Here is a 19,145-nt window from a genome sequence, read left to right as displayed (position 1 = left end):
AGTTATGTTTGCGGTGGATCCCACACAATTTGACAATCTTTCAAAAAAAGGTTCGTGTCGATTGGTGCAAAGAAATGCTTAAGAAATTAAATCGCGGTGCTTCGAAAGACGTTTATAAAATCGTTATAGGTAACGAATCATGGATATATTCGTATGAGCGCGAAAATAAGCAGCAGTCGACTATATGGGCGTTCCAAGATGAACCAAATCCAACAAAAGTTGTGCGCGCACGAAGCACTTCAAGGAAAATGGTGGCCTGTTTCTTCAGAAAAACTGGTCATATTGCAACAGTGCCTCTAGAGGATCTGGAGAAATATGTGAATATTTGTTGCGCCACAATAACGTGCATTTGTGGCGTGTTAACACTTGATTGTCTCGAACCAAATTTAGGAGATGATTAAAAGAATCGAATGTCGTCGTAGTTCGAAACCGATTTTAATAATACTCTTAACTAGATGGAAAAAAGCCACATTTAAAAGTATTTCCCTCCTTGGAATTAAAGAAGACCTGTTATAGCCTTGTAGTGTTGTAATGTCTATTTAATAGTCAAATATATACTATTATTAAAATATAATCAATGCACAAGGCCCGACACTGTGCGTAATTTTTCTCTACATAATTGTTTTAAAAATCATTGACAAAATCAATGGGATTAATATTAATGAAGCACAATTACAAGGTTTGTTGAAAGGAAGCAATAATCTTTCTTTCCATAATTCCTATACAAATAAAGCATAATTATCCCAACTCCATCTTGCTGAAAAATATTCAAAAATTGTCGCTTTAACTCTTATATATTTATTATATATAACATAATCAGATCTGTATCAAAGTAGACAGGAACACTAATAAATAAATTACCATACATATATTATAGACAATATCACAATTCATCAAACAGTATCTACATAAAAAAAAGCGCAAAATAAGACAAATAACTATAAGATCAAGTTAAAAGTCAAATCGGGCTCTTGTTTATTTTTGTGTACAAATTTCACATGTATATTTACAACAGATATATGACAACTTTAAGTGGACATAAGACATTACTGAAAAGTACATATTTCACAGTATTAAGGCAATATTGGTAAATAGTTCTTATGGGCACTTTTCTAGTAAAAGTACAACGGGTCTATGTTTTATGTGTATTATTGGCACTGCTTTTGATCTTAACCATTAAAAAAGTCCAATTTAACTTAAATAAATATGCTTTTAACCAGTATAAAAATCTATTTAAAACTAGTGAGTATATGGTATATGTATATACTATGAAGAAATTTGAAAAATCTCATCAATTTATTAACATTTTAATAACCATACTCTATTATATGATGGGCACGTCATATTATATGACGTGCCCATTTAATGGTTGAAGTGTTCTGTATATTTTGACTGTCTTAAGGAGTACATTTAGTCGAATTCGATTATTCAATTGTTCAGCAAATGCTTCCCAGTATGTTCTCTTGTTTGTTAAAGCTGGATAATTGTTCTTTTCTTATTATATTTTCACCCAGCCTGAGAATTAGTCACTGGTGTTATGAACTTGATCAAACCTTCTTCGACTTTCATATGGTAGGGTGTTATGTTGCTAATTATAAAGAAATCTCACAGATCTGGGGATTTCTCTGGATCAGTCGGTCAATAAGTTGGATTTCCAGTTGGTAGATAATTAAAACTTATCTCAGCAGCTGATTTATGAAGTTCATTGCCATTAATTGTAGTCATTCTAGAACTCCATCTTAGTTCTATGATTTAGGCATAGTTTATTTCATCATTGACTTGGTTATATCTTGTCGGTTGTTTCTTTTTACTCCCTGTGTCTTATAGTCTAGCTTGGGTGACTTCGTTTCTCCTCTCTTGTAGTAGTTTAATAATTACACATCCTCTGTAACTTGCTGGATGCTCTTCACTGCCTTTGCATATTTCGTATTACCCAAGATTTTCTGACTTATCAGTTGTTATAACTACGATGTCTGTTTATATGTGTGTTTTATACACTACATGTAGACCTGTTTTGTGTATTTAACAGCTAAATATACCATCCCTGAAAATGTCTCTCACAGTTACAATATCTTGCGCTTTTATTGTGCCTTTATCTCTTCATAATTATTTCAAAAATCATTTGCAATCTTAGTTGGATTAACATTAACCAAAAGTAACTACAAGATTTATTATAAGAAAGCAATATTGTTTATTATAATAACACTTATATTAATAAAACTTACTTATCATCTCATTCATTACATCTTACTGAATAACATATACATGACGTCACTTTTGCTCTTTTATATTAATTATAAATAACATAATCAGTTCTGTATCAGAGTACACAGAAAATAATAATTAAATTACTTTATACATATTATAGACAATATCACAATTCTTCAAACAGTATCTACATAAAAAAGTGTAAAGTAAGACAAATAACTGTAAGATCTAGTTAAAAATAAAATTGGGCTTTTGGTTATTTTTGTGTACAAATTATACATTTTTATTTACAACACATATATGGCAACTTTAAATGGACAGGTGAAGTTACTAAAAAGTACATATTTCACAGTATTATTTAAATATTGGTCAATATTTATTACGGGTACTTTTCTAATAAAAGTACAACGGGTTTGTGTTTTATTTGCATTGTTGACACTGCTTTCTATATTAACCATTAAAACCGTCCAATTTAACTTGAAAAAATATTCATTTAGTGAGTTTGAATATCTATTTAAAACTAGTGAGTATATTAGGAAATTTTTAAAAACTTGTCAATTAAGTTATTAAAATATTAATAACTCTACTCGTCTATAAGGCAGGTTCGCTTAATATTTGAGGTGATGTTACATGTACTTCGGCTTCTTCGCTTATCCTGTATATCACGGGGGTACCGGTTTCGGAACTGGTCATGGAGGTGACTTGTGACGTGCCGGCGCTGGGGGGTGTTATTATGACCGGCACGGGTCCTTGGTTGGACGCCCTTAGCCTATTTTGCGCATAAGGATCTTCGCTCGGATCGAAAACGAGCTGGACGTCATTCTGATCGTTAGTCACTTTTATCACAGGAAGAATGAATCGAATCTTGTCAATTTGCGACGTTTCGGTCTTGATTTGTTTGATGGTTACCCCTCGGGAATCGTCAACGATGATGTCAAGGTGGGAGGGGGTTGGCTCCTTCAGCATGCATCTGCAAGCATTACCCATGGCTTCCTTTAACCTAAAATGAATAAACAATGGTTAAATAATTTTGAAATATTGTTTTATTTGGATTTGTATTATGAAATCTGTATATTATTTGAATTAGGGTATATTTTCACTCTTTTGACTCTCCCCAGGTACCTCGATAATTGGCACGGTTAAAGCATATATCGAGGAAGAATATTTAGGCCTAATATTTTTATGCAACATACATTACAAATACATAAATTCCAATTAAACGAAATAGTTGTCGGATTGGTGACACAAGTTATATAAACAAATATATTAGGCTTCTTCTGCTTCTTCATCGATTGGATCTTCAGGATTACTCCTCGTTTCTATTATATGTGACCAGCCGCGGTCGCGTAATTTCTAAAATCAAAATCTGGTAGCGCTGTATTAGGAAATGTTGCATAAAAGCGCTAACTGAATATTGCAAGTAATAAATAAGTAAATTTGTGTATCAAAAGCTAAAATTAAGTTTGCAAAGAATAACAATTATAAAATAATTTAATAGAATTTTAAATTCTCATTTGTTCGTTGTGAGCTGTGAAGGCAAAGTAGAAAGCAACGAAAAAAAGATGAGGGCGATGTTGAAAAGTGGAATAATATGAACTAATATATTCTTTGACCTATCTGATAGGCGTATGGTTTTGGCAATATATATTTTAGGTGATAAATATAGATAAAATATAAAGGCTATATAAATATAAAATGAAATGAACAAGTAAATACATAAATGAAGTAAGGCAAGATGAAAATATGCAGGAATTAATATAAAACTATCTACATAATTTGCATAGGTTGAACACAATAGATAAATATTTTAAATTATTGATAAATAATAAGGTTTAACGATCAATACAATAATATATGTGACTATATAATATTTTTTTTTGAACCTTGTATTAGTTATTTTGAATATTTATTATATATATTTAAGTTTTGAAAAATAATTATAAAAAATTTACTTAATTGTGTTCGTTATTGTTTTAATATACATGCTATTATTCCATACTTATATTTATAATAGAAAAGTAAAGAAATATCATGTATATTTATAATTGATGCTCCGAAGTTGTTATAATTTTAAAAATAACTTTCTTACTTATTAATACTTTGCTAATAATTGAAACTTGATGAATACTATATCTAATTAAATGCCATTTAAAAAAGTGTAGTGAATGTTAGCTCTTGAAATAATTTGCACACATTTTAATTAATATATACACATTTATTATTTTAATTAAAGTTATTATATATTGATATCTTATATTGAAAGTAATGCAAGTTTAGTAACCTATTATTTCAACCACTAGTATGTATTAATATGTAAATCAACTCATCTTATTATAAATATTTTATTATTAGGTGCTTGTATTTACTGTGATAATTTTCTCATTTTGAACATGAATTCATTGTGTAAAAAGGCATAATATATATTAATCAAAATATTTTCAATTTCTGCAACTTCTTCCTATCTTTTCGGTAACATTAACATAGCGTGTCGAAAGAACAATGTTAAGGATGATTTTCACACTCCTTCAGGGTTTCGAAACTGTATGTCAGCGCTATATAGATTGAATACACTGGATGCCACAGATCTCCCTATCTTGGAATGTGTTATCGATTGTTGTTATATAAGAAGATAACTTGTGTCATTCATCTAACATTTTCATGTCATTATATTACATTTTTGAGCCAATTTGTTTGGTGTAGCCAATTTTTCTCCTTTAAGATTCTTCACACCATATACGAATGTCTGAAAATAGTTGATACTTCAAGAAGGCTGTGCTGCCTGAAAGGACTTTGCGAGTTTGAGATGGGGTTTCATCCCACAAAATTTCAGTCAAAATCTGGTTGACATTTAGACATAATTTTTGTCATTAACATCAAAATTACGACTTTTAATCGTTGATATCGGAATCAACATGAGATATCACGAGACGGCACAGCACCATAAAAGAAGAAGAAGTTAAACAATAAATGTAACGAATATCGAAAATGAAATTTTGAGTTTGTATATACTGAATAACTCAATAAAATTAACGGAGAACTGTGGTAATGTTTACATGGATATTTTGCATTGTCACCAGTAGATTTCGCTGATCAGTATATATGCAACCACTTATAACTTAGTAATGGATAATAATATATTTAAAGCATTACAATATTTACACACATTATTATCATGCATACTTATAAAGGAAAATAAACTATAAATAAAGTGAACATATTCAGATAACATCAATTAAAATCCAAGTATAATATTTAAGTATTAAAAATGTGTAAAATATGAAAAAAATATCTAAAGCAAAGTACACATTTGGCATAATAAAAAACTTTAATATTACACTACTAGACTACAAGATATAAAAGAATAAATAAATTACAAATTTATATATTGGTTTGGTAGGTGAGTATCACCTCCTATGTCTTATAAACTATTTAAACAGAGAAATCCTGTAAACGCTTTGTATAGATTAAAACGTACAGATTCAGATTTGGTACATATAGCCATACAATTAATACTAGGCCCAAAAGAGCACTAAGTACAGTGGCTCACGTAAAGGAAATCAATAATAGTATTAGATTTAAATGGATTTAAATGGCTTATGAAATGGTAAAAATGGTATTTAAAAGACATACCATCAATTATTGTTTCTTAGTTGTTGTTGAAATATCACTTGAGAATATATATCACTGTTACTATATCCAAAATAGTTTATTCTGATTACCAATCGAAAATAACTTTTTATCGTTATTATATTGTTGGTCATTTCTGATCCTACTGTATGGATTTCTAGATATGTTATAACAGTAGAAGTTTAAATATTTTAAAAGTAACTATATGATTACGACATGTCTGTAGGTCAATCAGATATGTAGTTATAACTATATTAAAAAAAAATTCTACGTAAAGACATCAGTTCTTTGATTGGATTTGGATGAATTTCTGAAATACTTTGTTCATTTTGAAGGTCTCACCCATTACGCCTTAAACTGCTTCTACAAATATTCAAAACATGTATTTCGGTTGTTTTCTTTTGATCGGTGAACATAAAGAAAATATGTCAAAAATGCCTCGTCAGAAGTTCTCCAATAATGTTTTCAATCAGTTCAATTCATTCCAAATATTTTTTTAAATAAATCGTATAAGTTATGTAAATATTATGAATGAAAATATTATGAATGGAATATGAAATAAACGTTCGAATGTTTTATTAGATAATAGTACATTAAAATATTTAATTTTTTCTATTTTCCGCTGGTTCAAAGACTTGTAAAACAGAATAAACGTAAATGGTTAAATTCGGAACGTTTATTAGGTGTGCGAAATATATCTAACAAAAAACAGTCAGTGGCAAATTAATTGTATCCTTTCGAACCTACTTCTTGTTTAAAGGGTTAAGCGTCGGGAATCCTCAATATCCATTTTATGGTTTCATAAAAACTGCCTAACGACGTACAATTCATGCTTGCCATGCTTTCAACGTTTTCTTGTAATGTTGCTGTTTATTTTATGTTTGTTGTTTTATATCATACATTTTTTTGAATTCATTGTGCAACCATTTTAATTGACAAAACTAATGTTGTGCGATGATATTGTAAGTATTATTTATTTAAGGAAAAACAAAAAAATAAGCAAATAAGAAACGAAATAAAAAGGGAATAAACTAAACGACATAGTTAATTAAAGTAGTATTTCATATTCTGTGTACTTAAATAACAGAGAAATTTAAAAAAAATATATTATCAGGCCTATAAATTATTTTGAAAGGATTAAAAATATATGGGGTTGTCGTATATAAATATATCAATATTTCTACTATACTACGAGATTGTTCAATTTGCCATCGTCAAGTTTTATTTTTTTATTATTTGTGACTTTCTTTGATGCAAACTGAAATTTCTACTATATTTCTGAAGTAAAATAAGATATAAGAAATGTAAAGCGCGATTTACTTCAATTTTACTGTATGAAATTTGTGGCAATCATACTCCATCGATTTCAACATGTGACTAACATATTTGTTTCGACATTTTGAAAGTGGTGATTGTGAGAGCGAAGACAAAGAGCATTCTCGGCAGCTAGAAAATTAGAAGACTAGAGTTTGAAGGATTTATTTGATGTTTGCACATTAGCAGCAAATCCGAATATCTATGGCTTCAATCTAATACGTAACTGAAACGATGCACACTCAGCGACCACATGTTGAAAAAACGATGAAAAAATTCTTGGGTACATTAAAATAGGAAGTGCTTTCCAACCCGTTGTGTTCTCCAGGCCTTGCCATATTTGATTACCGCTTGTTCCCATATATGAGTCCACATCTGTCTGAGCAGTAAACCCAAAAAGAGCCGATTAGTGGATAGCCTCGAAAGATTATCAACTTTATATAGAAATGTAATTCACAAATTGTCTGCAAAATAGGAAAACAAAAAGTAGCGGCTATCGAAGGACAATAAAATACATTGAACCAATTCTTCACAATACAACTTCAAATTAAAAATTAATCTTTTAAAACTTATCTACAGGCGAATACTTTGGAATTTTAACCAGAAGAACCATGCAGTTTTTTCCTAAGTTATATCAGAGATGAATTAGTTATATTAATTAATTTAGCACAAACTAAACAAGCAAATAGGATATAAAAAAATGGATGATAAGCCAGAAGATATAATTTAATATAGTTATTTCATATTCCATGTTATAAAATAACAGGCAAAATTTTCACAATAAAATTCAACCACAATATTTAGTCTCAAGTTGGATAGAAACCCTGGAAGTTCTTTAATCACATATTCCAAAATAATTTATGTATATTTTTCAACATATTTTTTATATTCCAGGATTTTGCGTCAGAAACATATTGATTTACCAATTTACCAGAAGGACGAAACTGAGCAAAACTTATTTTTCTCGATAAATATCACAAATTAAATAGAAATATTAGCAGTAAATCTGCTAATAATAATATTTAAAACATGAGAAAACCTTAATAAGCTTGCAGGATATCTTCATATAGCTACAGGGTTTGACAACACCATTAGTAATTGACATTCCAGAAACTTTATTACCTGAAAAAATCAACCGTGACCATAGAAAACGATTTGAAACACATAAGACTACCATTGTCTCATTGTCAGAAAGGTTGCGGCTGATCCATAGCAGTGACGAAATTGTTCGAAGTCCTGAGGCACCAACAGCAGCGAATTGCTTGAGATTAGTCTGATGATAATGAAAATGCATGTTTTTATTTGTTGACCTAGCTTATGTTTGGTTAATATATATTGAACTCATCTTCCCAGTTGCAAACGTTTGGAAATAGCTTGTGTAAGTTACTAGATCTAGTTGTATTTGAGTTAAGTGTTTATTGAATGAAGCACGAAATACCGCGTCTTCAATATATAGACCAAAATATTTGTTCGAATAATTGTGATTCGCATGACACAATTTTGACACCAAGAGCCAAATATGACTGTTTATTAATTGTTATGGTATGCTCTACTGAAAATATTTGGATAATATCTTGCGAATATGGCGGGTGGTGTAGAAATTCACCATTTTGTCTACTATTTCTTACCATTTTCAGGTAGAATTTTATTGATGTTGCAGCCCTTTCAAACTCTGTAACAAGTTCCATAAAAAATTTATAGCAGTATTATAATTTCTTGAAATTATTTAAGATTATTGCAATTGATTGTTATCGAGGAGAAATAATCCGTTGAAATAAGGCCTCTTAGAAATAGACATAATAAGTTAATTTGCAGGTTTTATTTCCTTTATTGGTATAATTATCTAAAATATAGAATAACGGTCAATAGGAATAGACATCATCAAATTAATGTTGTTATTACCACCATCACCATATTAAGGTTAGTAAATCACATAAACTTCAATATAGTTAAAATTGTACTATAATGTGGTTGTTGTAAATGTGTGTACAATAAAATATTGATCATAACGTATAACAAGAACAATTATTAACAATTTCAAGAGACATATTTTTGATCTTAGTTACTGGTTTGTTTAGTTAGTTTCGTTATTCGATAAAATATAATATAGTGTCGGTATTACTATATCTACCTAGTAGGTGCCATGTACTATTCGTACATGATTACATCCAATTTCATGATCGTTTGACAATTGAAAATGTCATTTGTAATTTGTAATTCAAATACCTGACGCTGTTATATTTTGTAGTTAGTGTTTATACATGATTATATTTATACATGATTTATTCAAAATACATTTTAGCATAAATATTTACAGAAAATAACTATGGATAGCTTTGGTAAGCAAAAGAGGGACCCCTAAATATGTCAGTATGTTTGTTGCGACACAATAGGCGATGTAAGCAACAATACTCTTAACTAGATATAATAAAGCTACATGTAAAAGTATTTCCCTCGTTACAAGTATTAACTAATCGGGTAGCAAAAAAAAGTAATAGACCCAATCTTCTGAATCTTGACGAAACAAAAATACTTGCAGGAATTCATTAGAGTAATGGAACTAATTACTGCAGCTTTAGATTACATTTAGAGCAACAATGATTTCTATGGCAAATTTCTGCCTACATTAATGTCGGTACGAAATGGATTAGATCGGTTGCAGGGTTGTAATTTTTGGGGCATCAGAAATGAGAGACGGTTTAGAAAGAAGATATGATAAACTTTGGAAACTGTCACCTGAAATAAATGGAGACAGATTAGCATCATGGCACCACCCTAATTATAACTCCAGAGAGCATTATAAGAGATGGCGGCAAATAGTTCAAAACTTCAACAATTCATAGCTTCAGAAAATTTTAAAAATAACATGAAATAAGGCCTAGAGTAACAGTAACAGGAATAGCAGTACTAGTAAAGAACAGCGGAATTGAAGTTTTTGCGGAGTGGGACCGTGATCAATCACAGACCCCAACAATGAAAGTAGAGTCAATCAACAGCGACTATTCATGATTGTTTGAAAAAATATTTAATGATGATGCTGCACTCATAACAATTATAAATTACAAAGACCTGTCAATAGCATTCCTGAGTAAACTAATAAATGGCAAATAAAATTAGATGCTAGGATATCTAATCATGTGGATTTTGATATACAAAAAATAGATTGCTACCCTTCATAATTGGTTCTAAAACAAATACGGAATTGAACACAGCAATATACTTCGGTATGACACCGGATGCCAAGCTCAAGTGGAAAGAGCATGATAAAAAAAGCTGTTTGGTAAGCTTATGGTGGTTACTTGGACGACAATTCGAACTATTATTCCACATTAAATTGTTATGATATAAACAAAATCTGAAGCCAGTTTGGACCTAGGTTATGAAATTATACGTTTGCTTTTTTCAAAGAATTGTTAACGTTCCATGGTATGTTAGAAATGAGGACATCCAAAAAGATCTAAGGGTACTAATAGTAACGAAAAAATAAAACCGTATTGAGAAAAAACACGAATTAGTTGGCAATAGTGGGTCTGCCCGAACGTAGTGTAATAAGTGCACCACGTGCTTTTTAAATTTAAAATTGATAAATAATAATATACTTATTTCTCATACTCACTGCATTTGTTAGTATAATGAAGGAAAATTAAAATAATGAAAATGAAAGTAAATAGATCATAGCCTATATTCCAAAACCATTCATAGTTGACCTGTGAGTGAATTGTGAATAGTTGGCGTAAAAGTATTAGAAACCACTTTTGAGCAGAGCGCCATCTTTATTTAAACATATAATTTATTGAATAATATTTATAAATATCTACCACACTACAGCTACGTATTCTGTATAACGTTGCCCAAATGTTCAAACTACTGAATCAGTTTTAATGATCCTTATTAAATAATACTAATCAAAATCTGTAACATTTAAAGCTAATTTTCGTGTTAAACGTATCAATATGTCTCGGGCATTGGGAGAACTTTATCGCAAGGTCTAAATTTAGCTCTCAATTACCCGAGCAACGCCACCAGATATCCATTTCAAAAATAACCACTAATTGTAGACGTTAAACACCAACGTTAATTGACCCGGCATCTATGTGAGAGATTAATAAATGCGTAAAAATAACTTACATGTATGTCCCGTTATCTGAGCACAAAATAATACGCGCTTAAGTCAGCGGATGTACAGGGCACCCGTCGGAATCGGACAGAACAGACGCAATTTTGCAAATTACCAAACACAATGCCCAATTAAGTTGTCTATAATTTTTTTCCAATGATCGCGAAAATAACTCGACGTTTTAAAATAACTGAGCGCTTGTCTTACTCGCAAAATCTATTTGGTTTATCGTAGCTGACCCACGGGAGGGTTTTTTTTTTAATTTTTTAATACATATATTTTGAAATGTCCTTCTATCAACTTCGGGTTTCTCTGAACTGGACCTACAATTCAACGTGGTCTCCGAACCACGGACCTCGGCGTTAAGCCTGCCGACTGGCGAATGACCAACTTAGAAATTATTCCAGAAAACATCCGGTCTTACCCAGTCTGGTTACTCTTTACTAGAACACTCACAAACATAAATTTACGGTCATGCCTCAGCAGGATTCGAATCCGCGACTATCGCAACTGTAGGTGGGCCGTCCTGTCGCCCTTACCACTGCTCCATGAACAAGTTTTTCTTCCTATTAAACCAAGATAAGGTCGTTCGAGTTCTTTCTTTTTTTGTTTTCCGGTTTGTCTGATTCGAGATCTTGAAATTATGGATGTAGATTCGATGGGCAATATTGACCGGCTATTAAACTGTTAGGATGAACAACGCTTAATTATTATTGATTTTCTGTTACGAGCATTAATTTGTTTTGATAGATTCGGCTGGGTATTAGAATATTATCTAAAAAAATATGCAGACAAGGTTTTTTATATTAAAATACGCAATGGAAATACAAATACATATTTTGTATTTGTTATTCAATTACTTGTTGAAAATGTCGTTTGTAATTTGTAATTCAAATACCTGAGGCTATTGTATTTTGTAGTTAGTGTTTACATGATTATATTTATACATGATTTATTCAAAATACATTTTAGCATAAATATTTACAGAAAATAACTATGGATAGCTTTGGTAAGCAAAAGAGGAACCCCTAAATATGTCAGTATGTTTGATGCGACACAATAGGATGCATTTATTGTGTGCTAACACTTGTTTGTCTCGAGCGCAATTTAGGAGGCGATGTAAACAACAATACTCTTAACTAGATAGAATAAAGCTACATTTAAAAGTATTTCCCTCGTTACAAGTATTGACTAATCGGGTAGCAGAAAAAAGTAATAGACCCAATCTTCTGAAACTTCAGTTCCAGAGTAAGTCTAACACTTTCTCGATAACAAAACAAGAATACTTGGAGGAATTCATTAGAGTAATGGAACTAATTACTGTAGCTTTAGATTACATTTAGGACAACAATGATTTCTATGGCAAACTTCTGTCTACATTAATGTCGGTACGAATTGGGTAGATCGGTTGCAGGATTGTAATTTTTGAGGCATCAGAAATGAAACACGGTTTAGAAAGAAGATATGATAAACTTTGGAAACTGTCCCCTGAAATAAAAGCAGACAGATTAGCATCATAACACCAGCTTAATTACAACTCCAAAGAGCATTATAAGAGAAGGAGGCAAATAGTTCAAAACTTCAACAATTCATAGCTTCAGAAAACATTACAAATAACATGAAATAATGCCTAGAGTAACAGTAACAGGAATAGCAGTACTAGTAAAGAATTGCGGAATTGAAGTTTTTACGGAGTGGGACCGTGATCAATCACAGACCCCAACAATGAAAGTAGAGTCAGTCAGCTTCTTAACCGATAAAAGCAAAAGGAAGAACCATCAACAGCGACTATTACATAGCATTATTAGACCGTTTAAAGAACGAAATCGCCCAAAAACGACCGCATTTGAAGGAAAAGAAAGTGCTGCTTCACCAAGACAATGCACCGTGTCACAAGTCAGAGAAAACGATGACAAATGTCCATGAATTGGGCTTCGAATTGCTTCCTCATCCACCGTATTCTCCAGATCTGGCCACCAGCGACTATTTCCTGTTCTCAGACATCAAAAGAATGCTCGCTGGGAAGACATTTTCGTGGAATGAAGAGGTGATTGTCGAAGCTGAGGCCTATTTTGAACAAAAGGACAAATCGTGTTACAAAAATAGTATCTAAAAGATGGAGGGTCGCTCTCCATCACCCTTGAAGGGAATTATGAATTTAAAAAAAACTAATTTTGTCAATAAAATATATTTTACTATGGTAGGAAGGGGACTTTTCAATAGACCTGTTAAATGTGAAATATGTGTTCATGCAATATAACACAAGTTTGTATTCATTAGAAGTCCTAAATTGTTTCCTTTACCAGACTTTACTTATTCACCAACATGAGCCTTTTTGTCTTAGATTCACACTGAAGCGTGTAGATAGTATTTTGATAGGGTTCCAGGATTTTTTTTATCTTTTAAACGTTTTGGATTATAAACATATATCATAACGAAATCTCAAATTATTTATATTATTAAAATTAAATCAAACAAATATTCTAAAGGCGATAATTATTTTTTAGTCGCAATAAAAAACATCGGCCTGTTTGCCTTAATAGGCGAATATAGGAATTTTACGAATGCACTTTAGCATAATGTTTTCATTATTGAGTATTTACGTTATCGAACGTGTGATTTACATAATTTAATCTCTTTTCAATGCTATTAATGTACTATTCATTTAATATAAACAATCAATGCCTATATAAATATGAGATTAGCCAGAAATCACATTGAGATAAATCTGGCAAATAAGTTGGAAATTGGGACAGTTCGTATTTGTACGATGTTTTTGTCTTTTCTGTTATAAACTATAAAATTTTGTGCCACATTTTTACATTAAGATTGTCCAAAACGTCACTGCAATAATCTGATAATTTTATTTTACCAATTTCTAGGTAGTATCAAACGATATTCCATCAACTTTAAATGGATATCTACATGTGAGTTGATATTGATAGAATTTATTCATGAGAAAATATTATACCAAACCTATTCTGATTCTTATTTTTTATATGGGACCCAGCTAATTTAGTTTCGACTATTATGTTCTAGAAAATCTATATCCGCATCCTTTCTCAGAGCAGATTCAATCAAATAACATTAATCAATGATATGTGCTTAGCTATGAATATTTTTAGTCATTTCTCGTAAAACCATAAGTACGTCACCATAAAACTTTTGAGGCGTAGAAGATAGAGCAAATAATATGAACACCCGACGTATACAATTGACAAACCTATTAAAACTTTGGTTTTTACTGGTTTGTTAGTATTTCTACTGGTCCATAAGATGTTACTTTTTAAATTACCATTGGGATTTTACAATATTCCGACTTATTAACCTTTATGTTATATTGCCTAAACTATTTTTATTATAAAGTTCTATTTTCTAGTTCCATTTTGTTGTCCTTGTTTCGTTTTTCAGATAATACTCGCTTAATTTCTTTGGAACCGTTCGTTAAGTTGGTGTTTCCTATTAATTTCAGCGGTGTTATTCCAAGAAGGACTGACTTTTGATGGACGCCTATAACAAGTTTTTCCGTCTACAATCCGATGCGCTAGTGGGTTCTTTTGAAAATCCCTCCCAATCTGCTCTCTTATTTGTTAGTTTTTTGAGTTACGGGTTTTGTTCTTTGATTTATACTTTCACTTAGTGTCAGAGCTGCAGATCTAAGTTTAGACTAAAATTTTCTTCAACTTCCATGTAATTTTGAAGATATTTTTCTGGCTACGGAAAGTCTGGTATTTTATTTGGATCAAGCAGCTAATAAGTTGACTTTACTGTTGACATGTAGTTGCATTGTAGTTCAGCAGCTGCTCTATGTTCTGTGATCTCCTTCTAATATTTTTAGCATTGAACCCACCAATTATAAATATTTCCTATGAGTTGTTTAGTATATTCAGGTAAGTTTCCTTTTTTAATCATATCCTGAAGGAAATGAATTGAAGCTAGTATAATCCTATACTTGCTTGACTTAAATGGCATCGCTGCTTCTCTCATTTTGCAGTAAATTGAGTTATGTTTCTTCATAGCGAGACATTTTAAGTTATTACTGCACTTCCTCCTCTTGCGGTATTAACCAGATTGCCTACACGCCACAAGATGTGGTATATTGCACGGTGCTCATATTATTTCCCCTATCCACTGTATATGACAAGCCCAAAGGCAACGGACTTTATTCACCGTAAGTTCCCACAAACGAGCTATGACTTAAACCGAAATAACTAATCAAATTTATAGTTTATAACATGCAATTACAGTTCACATCAAATACATTAATATTCCTTATTATTAAGTACCAAAACCAAAACATGAATAATATCGTTAGTGATTTAAGAATACCTGCGGTATAGCATATTATTAGGGTTGTTCACACTTCACACTTCACACTTCACACCAAACTAGAAACAGCTCACGTCTTACGTCTTGTTTTTTTTTTTAAATAATTCCAAACAACTTTATTGAACCCATATCTTATCAGCCATTGTTATATCGATTAAAGCAAACTAATTCCTTTTAAAGCACGCGCGTCATATCTACATTTTGAAAATAATTAATATTTGATTAACAAACTGGTATTTTATTAAATATGTTTGATATAACCTTGAAATTATTAGTAATTATTTATAGCTAGATTACTGTACGTTATATGTCTTCTAAATATAACGTTTTAGTGAAAATTAATTATGATTTACTGGAATGATCAGAAAAAGTAAGACAAAAAATGTGTTGTTTATTGTGCAGAATTATAATATTTACTTATTTTATGAAACATTGAGCTCATCATTGCACCATCGCCAAAAACACAAAAGAACAAGATAGGGGTGCCTAAGTTGGTAAAAGTTGTAGACATGCGCTATTTTTTCATATATATAATATATGTATAATATCCCTTTGTCCATAATTAAATTAACGGGGATCAAGTTAATTATAACGAAAAGAAGACAGGTTGACGTTGGATTGGCAATCAGTCCACAACTACTGAAAGTGTTTCTAGATGCCGTTATGTGGGGTTTATGCAAATGTATTGCAGCTGAAGATGAGGAAGATCACAAAAGTTGGATTGAAGGTGCTCAACGGCACCTAGTCATAAACTATTTCAACTATGAAACATTTCAAGTGTTGCATGTGTTTAGTGGTGCTGTGAATTACCATAGTCTACTGAAATTTGGACAGAAACATGCAATACAGGGTGAACGGCCACCAAGGTGGATTCCAGCAGGTTAATTTTTTAGGAGTAGGCTATTGGAATATGAAGCAAGGAACTAACATTCCGAAAACCACTCTGTATACCATAGAAATTTGGCGAACGGATGAACGAAACTACAATCGATATTCTAAGCTTTCCAGAAGGAAGAACGACCACGTATATCCATTTGAGCATTTCTTTAGGAGGGAGATGTTAAACGGCTCTGAATATCCGGCCTTTTTAACACTATCTGAATGGTGAACGACTTAGACGAGATGGTTTGGTGTGTTTCTAATAAACCCCCAGTGTTGCTTTATATCACCGTTCAATTTTTTTTTGTTCTGGCCTAAAAACCAGGTGGAATGCATGACGCATACCCGGTCGCGGAGACTTGCCCTGTGGATCACTACTACTACTGCATTAAATTTGGGGATATGGCAACCGCTGATCGGACAGCCGTTATTGGGTACGAGGGCCCGGCGATTCTATTGATTCGCGAACCTGAGTTAATACACAACTGAGTACTGTTGTATGGGGGCAAAAGTTATTACTGTAGCGACGGATGAGGTCGTTTCAGCCTGGAAAAGGGGGGGAGCTTGGCGGTGACGCGGTGCCAAGCTCCCAGCATGTCGACTAGCTCACGAACAAGCGCGTTTTCAGAAGAACTTGAGCTGAGTTGTTGTTTGTGGAATGATTGAGATATGAAGTACTTGATTTCTGGAGTGTCAGTTTCCCTATGAATTTGATTATTTCTGACATACTATGGAGAGTTTAATATTCTCCTGAGGAGCTTATTTTGGAAAACTTGAAGCCGTTTGACCTGGTTGAGTGTAACAATCTTGAAGCAGACATTAGATCCGTAGAGGAGTACGGACCGAATTAACATCTTGTTAAATAAGCATTTGTTGGAGATGGAAAGTCTGCTAGAAGGGCAGATCAGAGAAGATAGCAGGTTTGCTATCCTCGAACCTTTTTGGATTGCTTTCTGGATTTGGGAATACCAACCGAACCGCCGGTCGAAGTGAAGACATAGGTACGTGACGTTATCCAGCCATGGAATTATTGCGGTGTCGATCTTAAGTTGCGAGACGCGCAGTGCGTAACGCTTCTTATGGAAAATGATGGCCTGGGTTTTCAGGGGGTTGATTTGCAGATCACCGTTCAACCAGTTGCCTCTTTTTTTCCATAATATAAAACCGTTTTTTAAGTAAAATAATGTATATTTTATACAAAAAGTAACTTTGGTTTGTTATTATAATATAATTATTTTTAATAAAATATACCTTTTGGATGTTTACATTAAATTCTTGACATTACTTGCAATGCATTGTTAATAATTTGATAAATAACTGATATTTGTTATCACACACACTGTTTTTTCTTTTCCTTCCTATACAAAAATTATTTTTAAATTAAATATTTTCACGAAAAATTAGTGGTATCACTTTTGATATATTATAGAAGCGGACATTTATATAAAAATTTGAGCTTGAATTTAAAAGGATATTTTAGTTTAATTTTTGAATGCATTATATTCTTGAAACATACATATCACTTATAAGAAATAGTAAATCAAAATTTAGTGCTTATGGCAAGCTTCCCGGTGAGTAAAGTATTGCCTATTGGGGCCGCAAGACTTAAATTATTTATAATATTCTTCACCAAATTTCGCCGCAGTTGGACAATGTTAAAGTATATTTTTCAAATCAGATATTTTGATTGGTTTCATATAATAAGCTGTTATCGCCACAAATCCTTCATTTGACAGACACGTCCAAACTAAACCTACCAAGCCGTAGTCTGTATTTCTGGATCTGTTTACGGCATCGAGCTTTTAGATTGATAGGCATCGTTTTTACTTAAGTAATCAAACTAAAACTAAATGGAAGAGGCTTTGAAGATCATGGCATAAACCACTGAATATTGGAAAAACGTAGGTCAAGGTATATAGCATCTTGTATAACGTTGACAGAAAATTACATAAGGTGCTCGATATCGCAAACATTTAATCATGAAAATATTGTGTCAATGTAAATATAAAATTCGTAGGAACTCGGGGTAACGTAAACAATCTATATAGTCAACATTGTAACCTAGTGGTGTTGTGTGAGGAATATTCAGCTTTTTTACGACAATGCTATGTTCATTATATGCAAGAAAGTTCTTCAACATGAAGTAGCAAAGCGAAAGTCATAGCTGAGGTAGCACCAGTTGCAGAAGTAATACTCTTGGCAAAAAATATGGAGTATCGAAGGCAATAATCTGTAAAATTACGCATTTGAAAACTGACATTTTACAAAGAACCTACAAAATCTTTGCCTTTCTGGCAATGGACAATTTTATAAGGGGCATTCTATAAAGATAATTCTATAAAGTGTTTTTTAAAACAACGAGAAAGAAACATGTTTCAATTAACGCAGAAATATTTCTCGAAAGAATTAAACTGTGAAATGAAAATCTCAAAAATAATGAAAATCTTGTAGACTGCAACGATTTGAGAGAGGATAAGGAATTTGGCTGCCTATATTTGGTGAAAAATGACCAGTACAATCATAGAAAATGATGAATTCCGACATTGCTCGTACTCCAATTAATATTAATTTCTGGATCGGACGTAATGATAACGAGAAGTAAAATATGGACAGTGAGGACAATGAGGAACGGTCCCATAGAAGTTAGAAATATAATGACTATGACTAACAC

General features: G+C 31.9%; 1 protein-coding gene across 3 annotated transcripts in view; it reads right to left on the bottom strand.

Moving 5' to 3' along the window:
• Window positions 1-2,167: 2,167 nt before the first annotated feature.
• The window catches only part of LOC143194859 (uncharacterized), a 55,200-nt gene continuing 38,222 nt past the window's right edge, over window positions 2,168-19,145 (bottom strand). For all 3 annotated transcript variants that reach the window (XM_076401613.1, XM_076401622.1, XM_076401601.1), the window contains exon 6: window positions 2,168-3,208. In XM_076401613.1, the coding sequence (XP_076257728.1) occupies window positions 3,204-3,208 (5 nt within the window). In that variant the 3' untranslated portion in view covers window positions 2,168-3,203. The remainder of the gene's footprint in view (window positions 3,209-19,145) is intronic.

Source organism: Rhynchophorus ferrugineus, unplaced genomic scaffold, assembly GCF_030347505.1.
Source record: "Rhynchophorus ferrugineus isolate W39M unplaced genomic scaffold, kcgeb_rfMv2 rfM1, whole genome shotgun sequence".
NCBI lineage: Eukaryota > Metazoa > Arthropoda > Insecta > Coleoptera > Curculionidae > Rhynchophorus > Rhynchophorus ferrugineus.
This window is presented reverse-complemented; position numbering and strand designations above follow the sequence as displayed.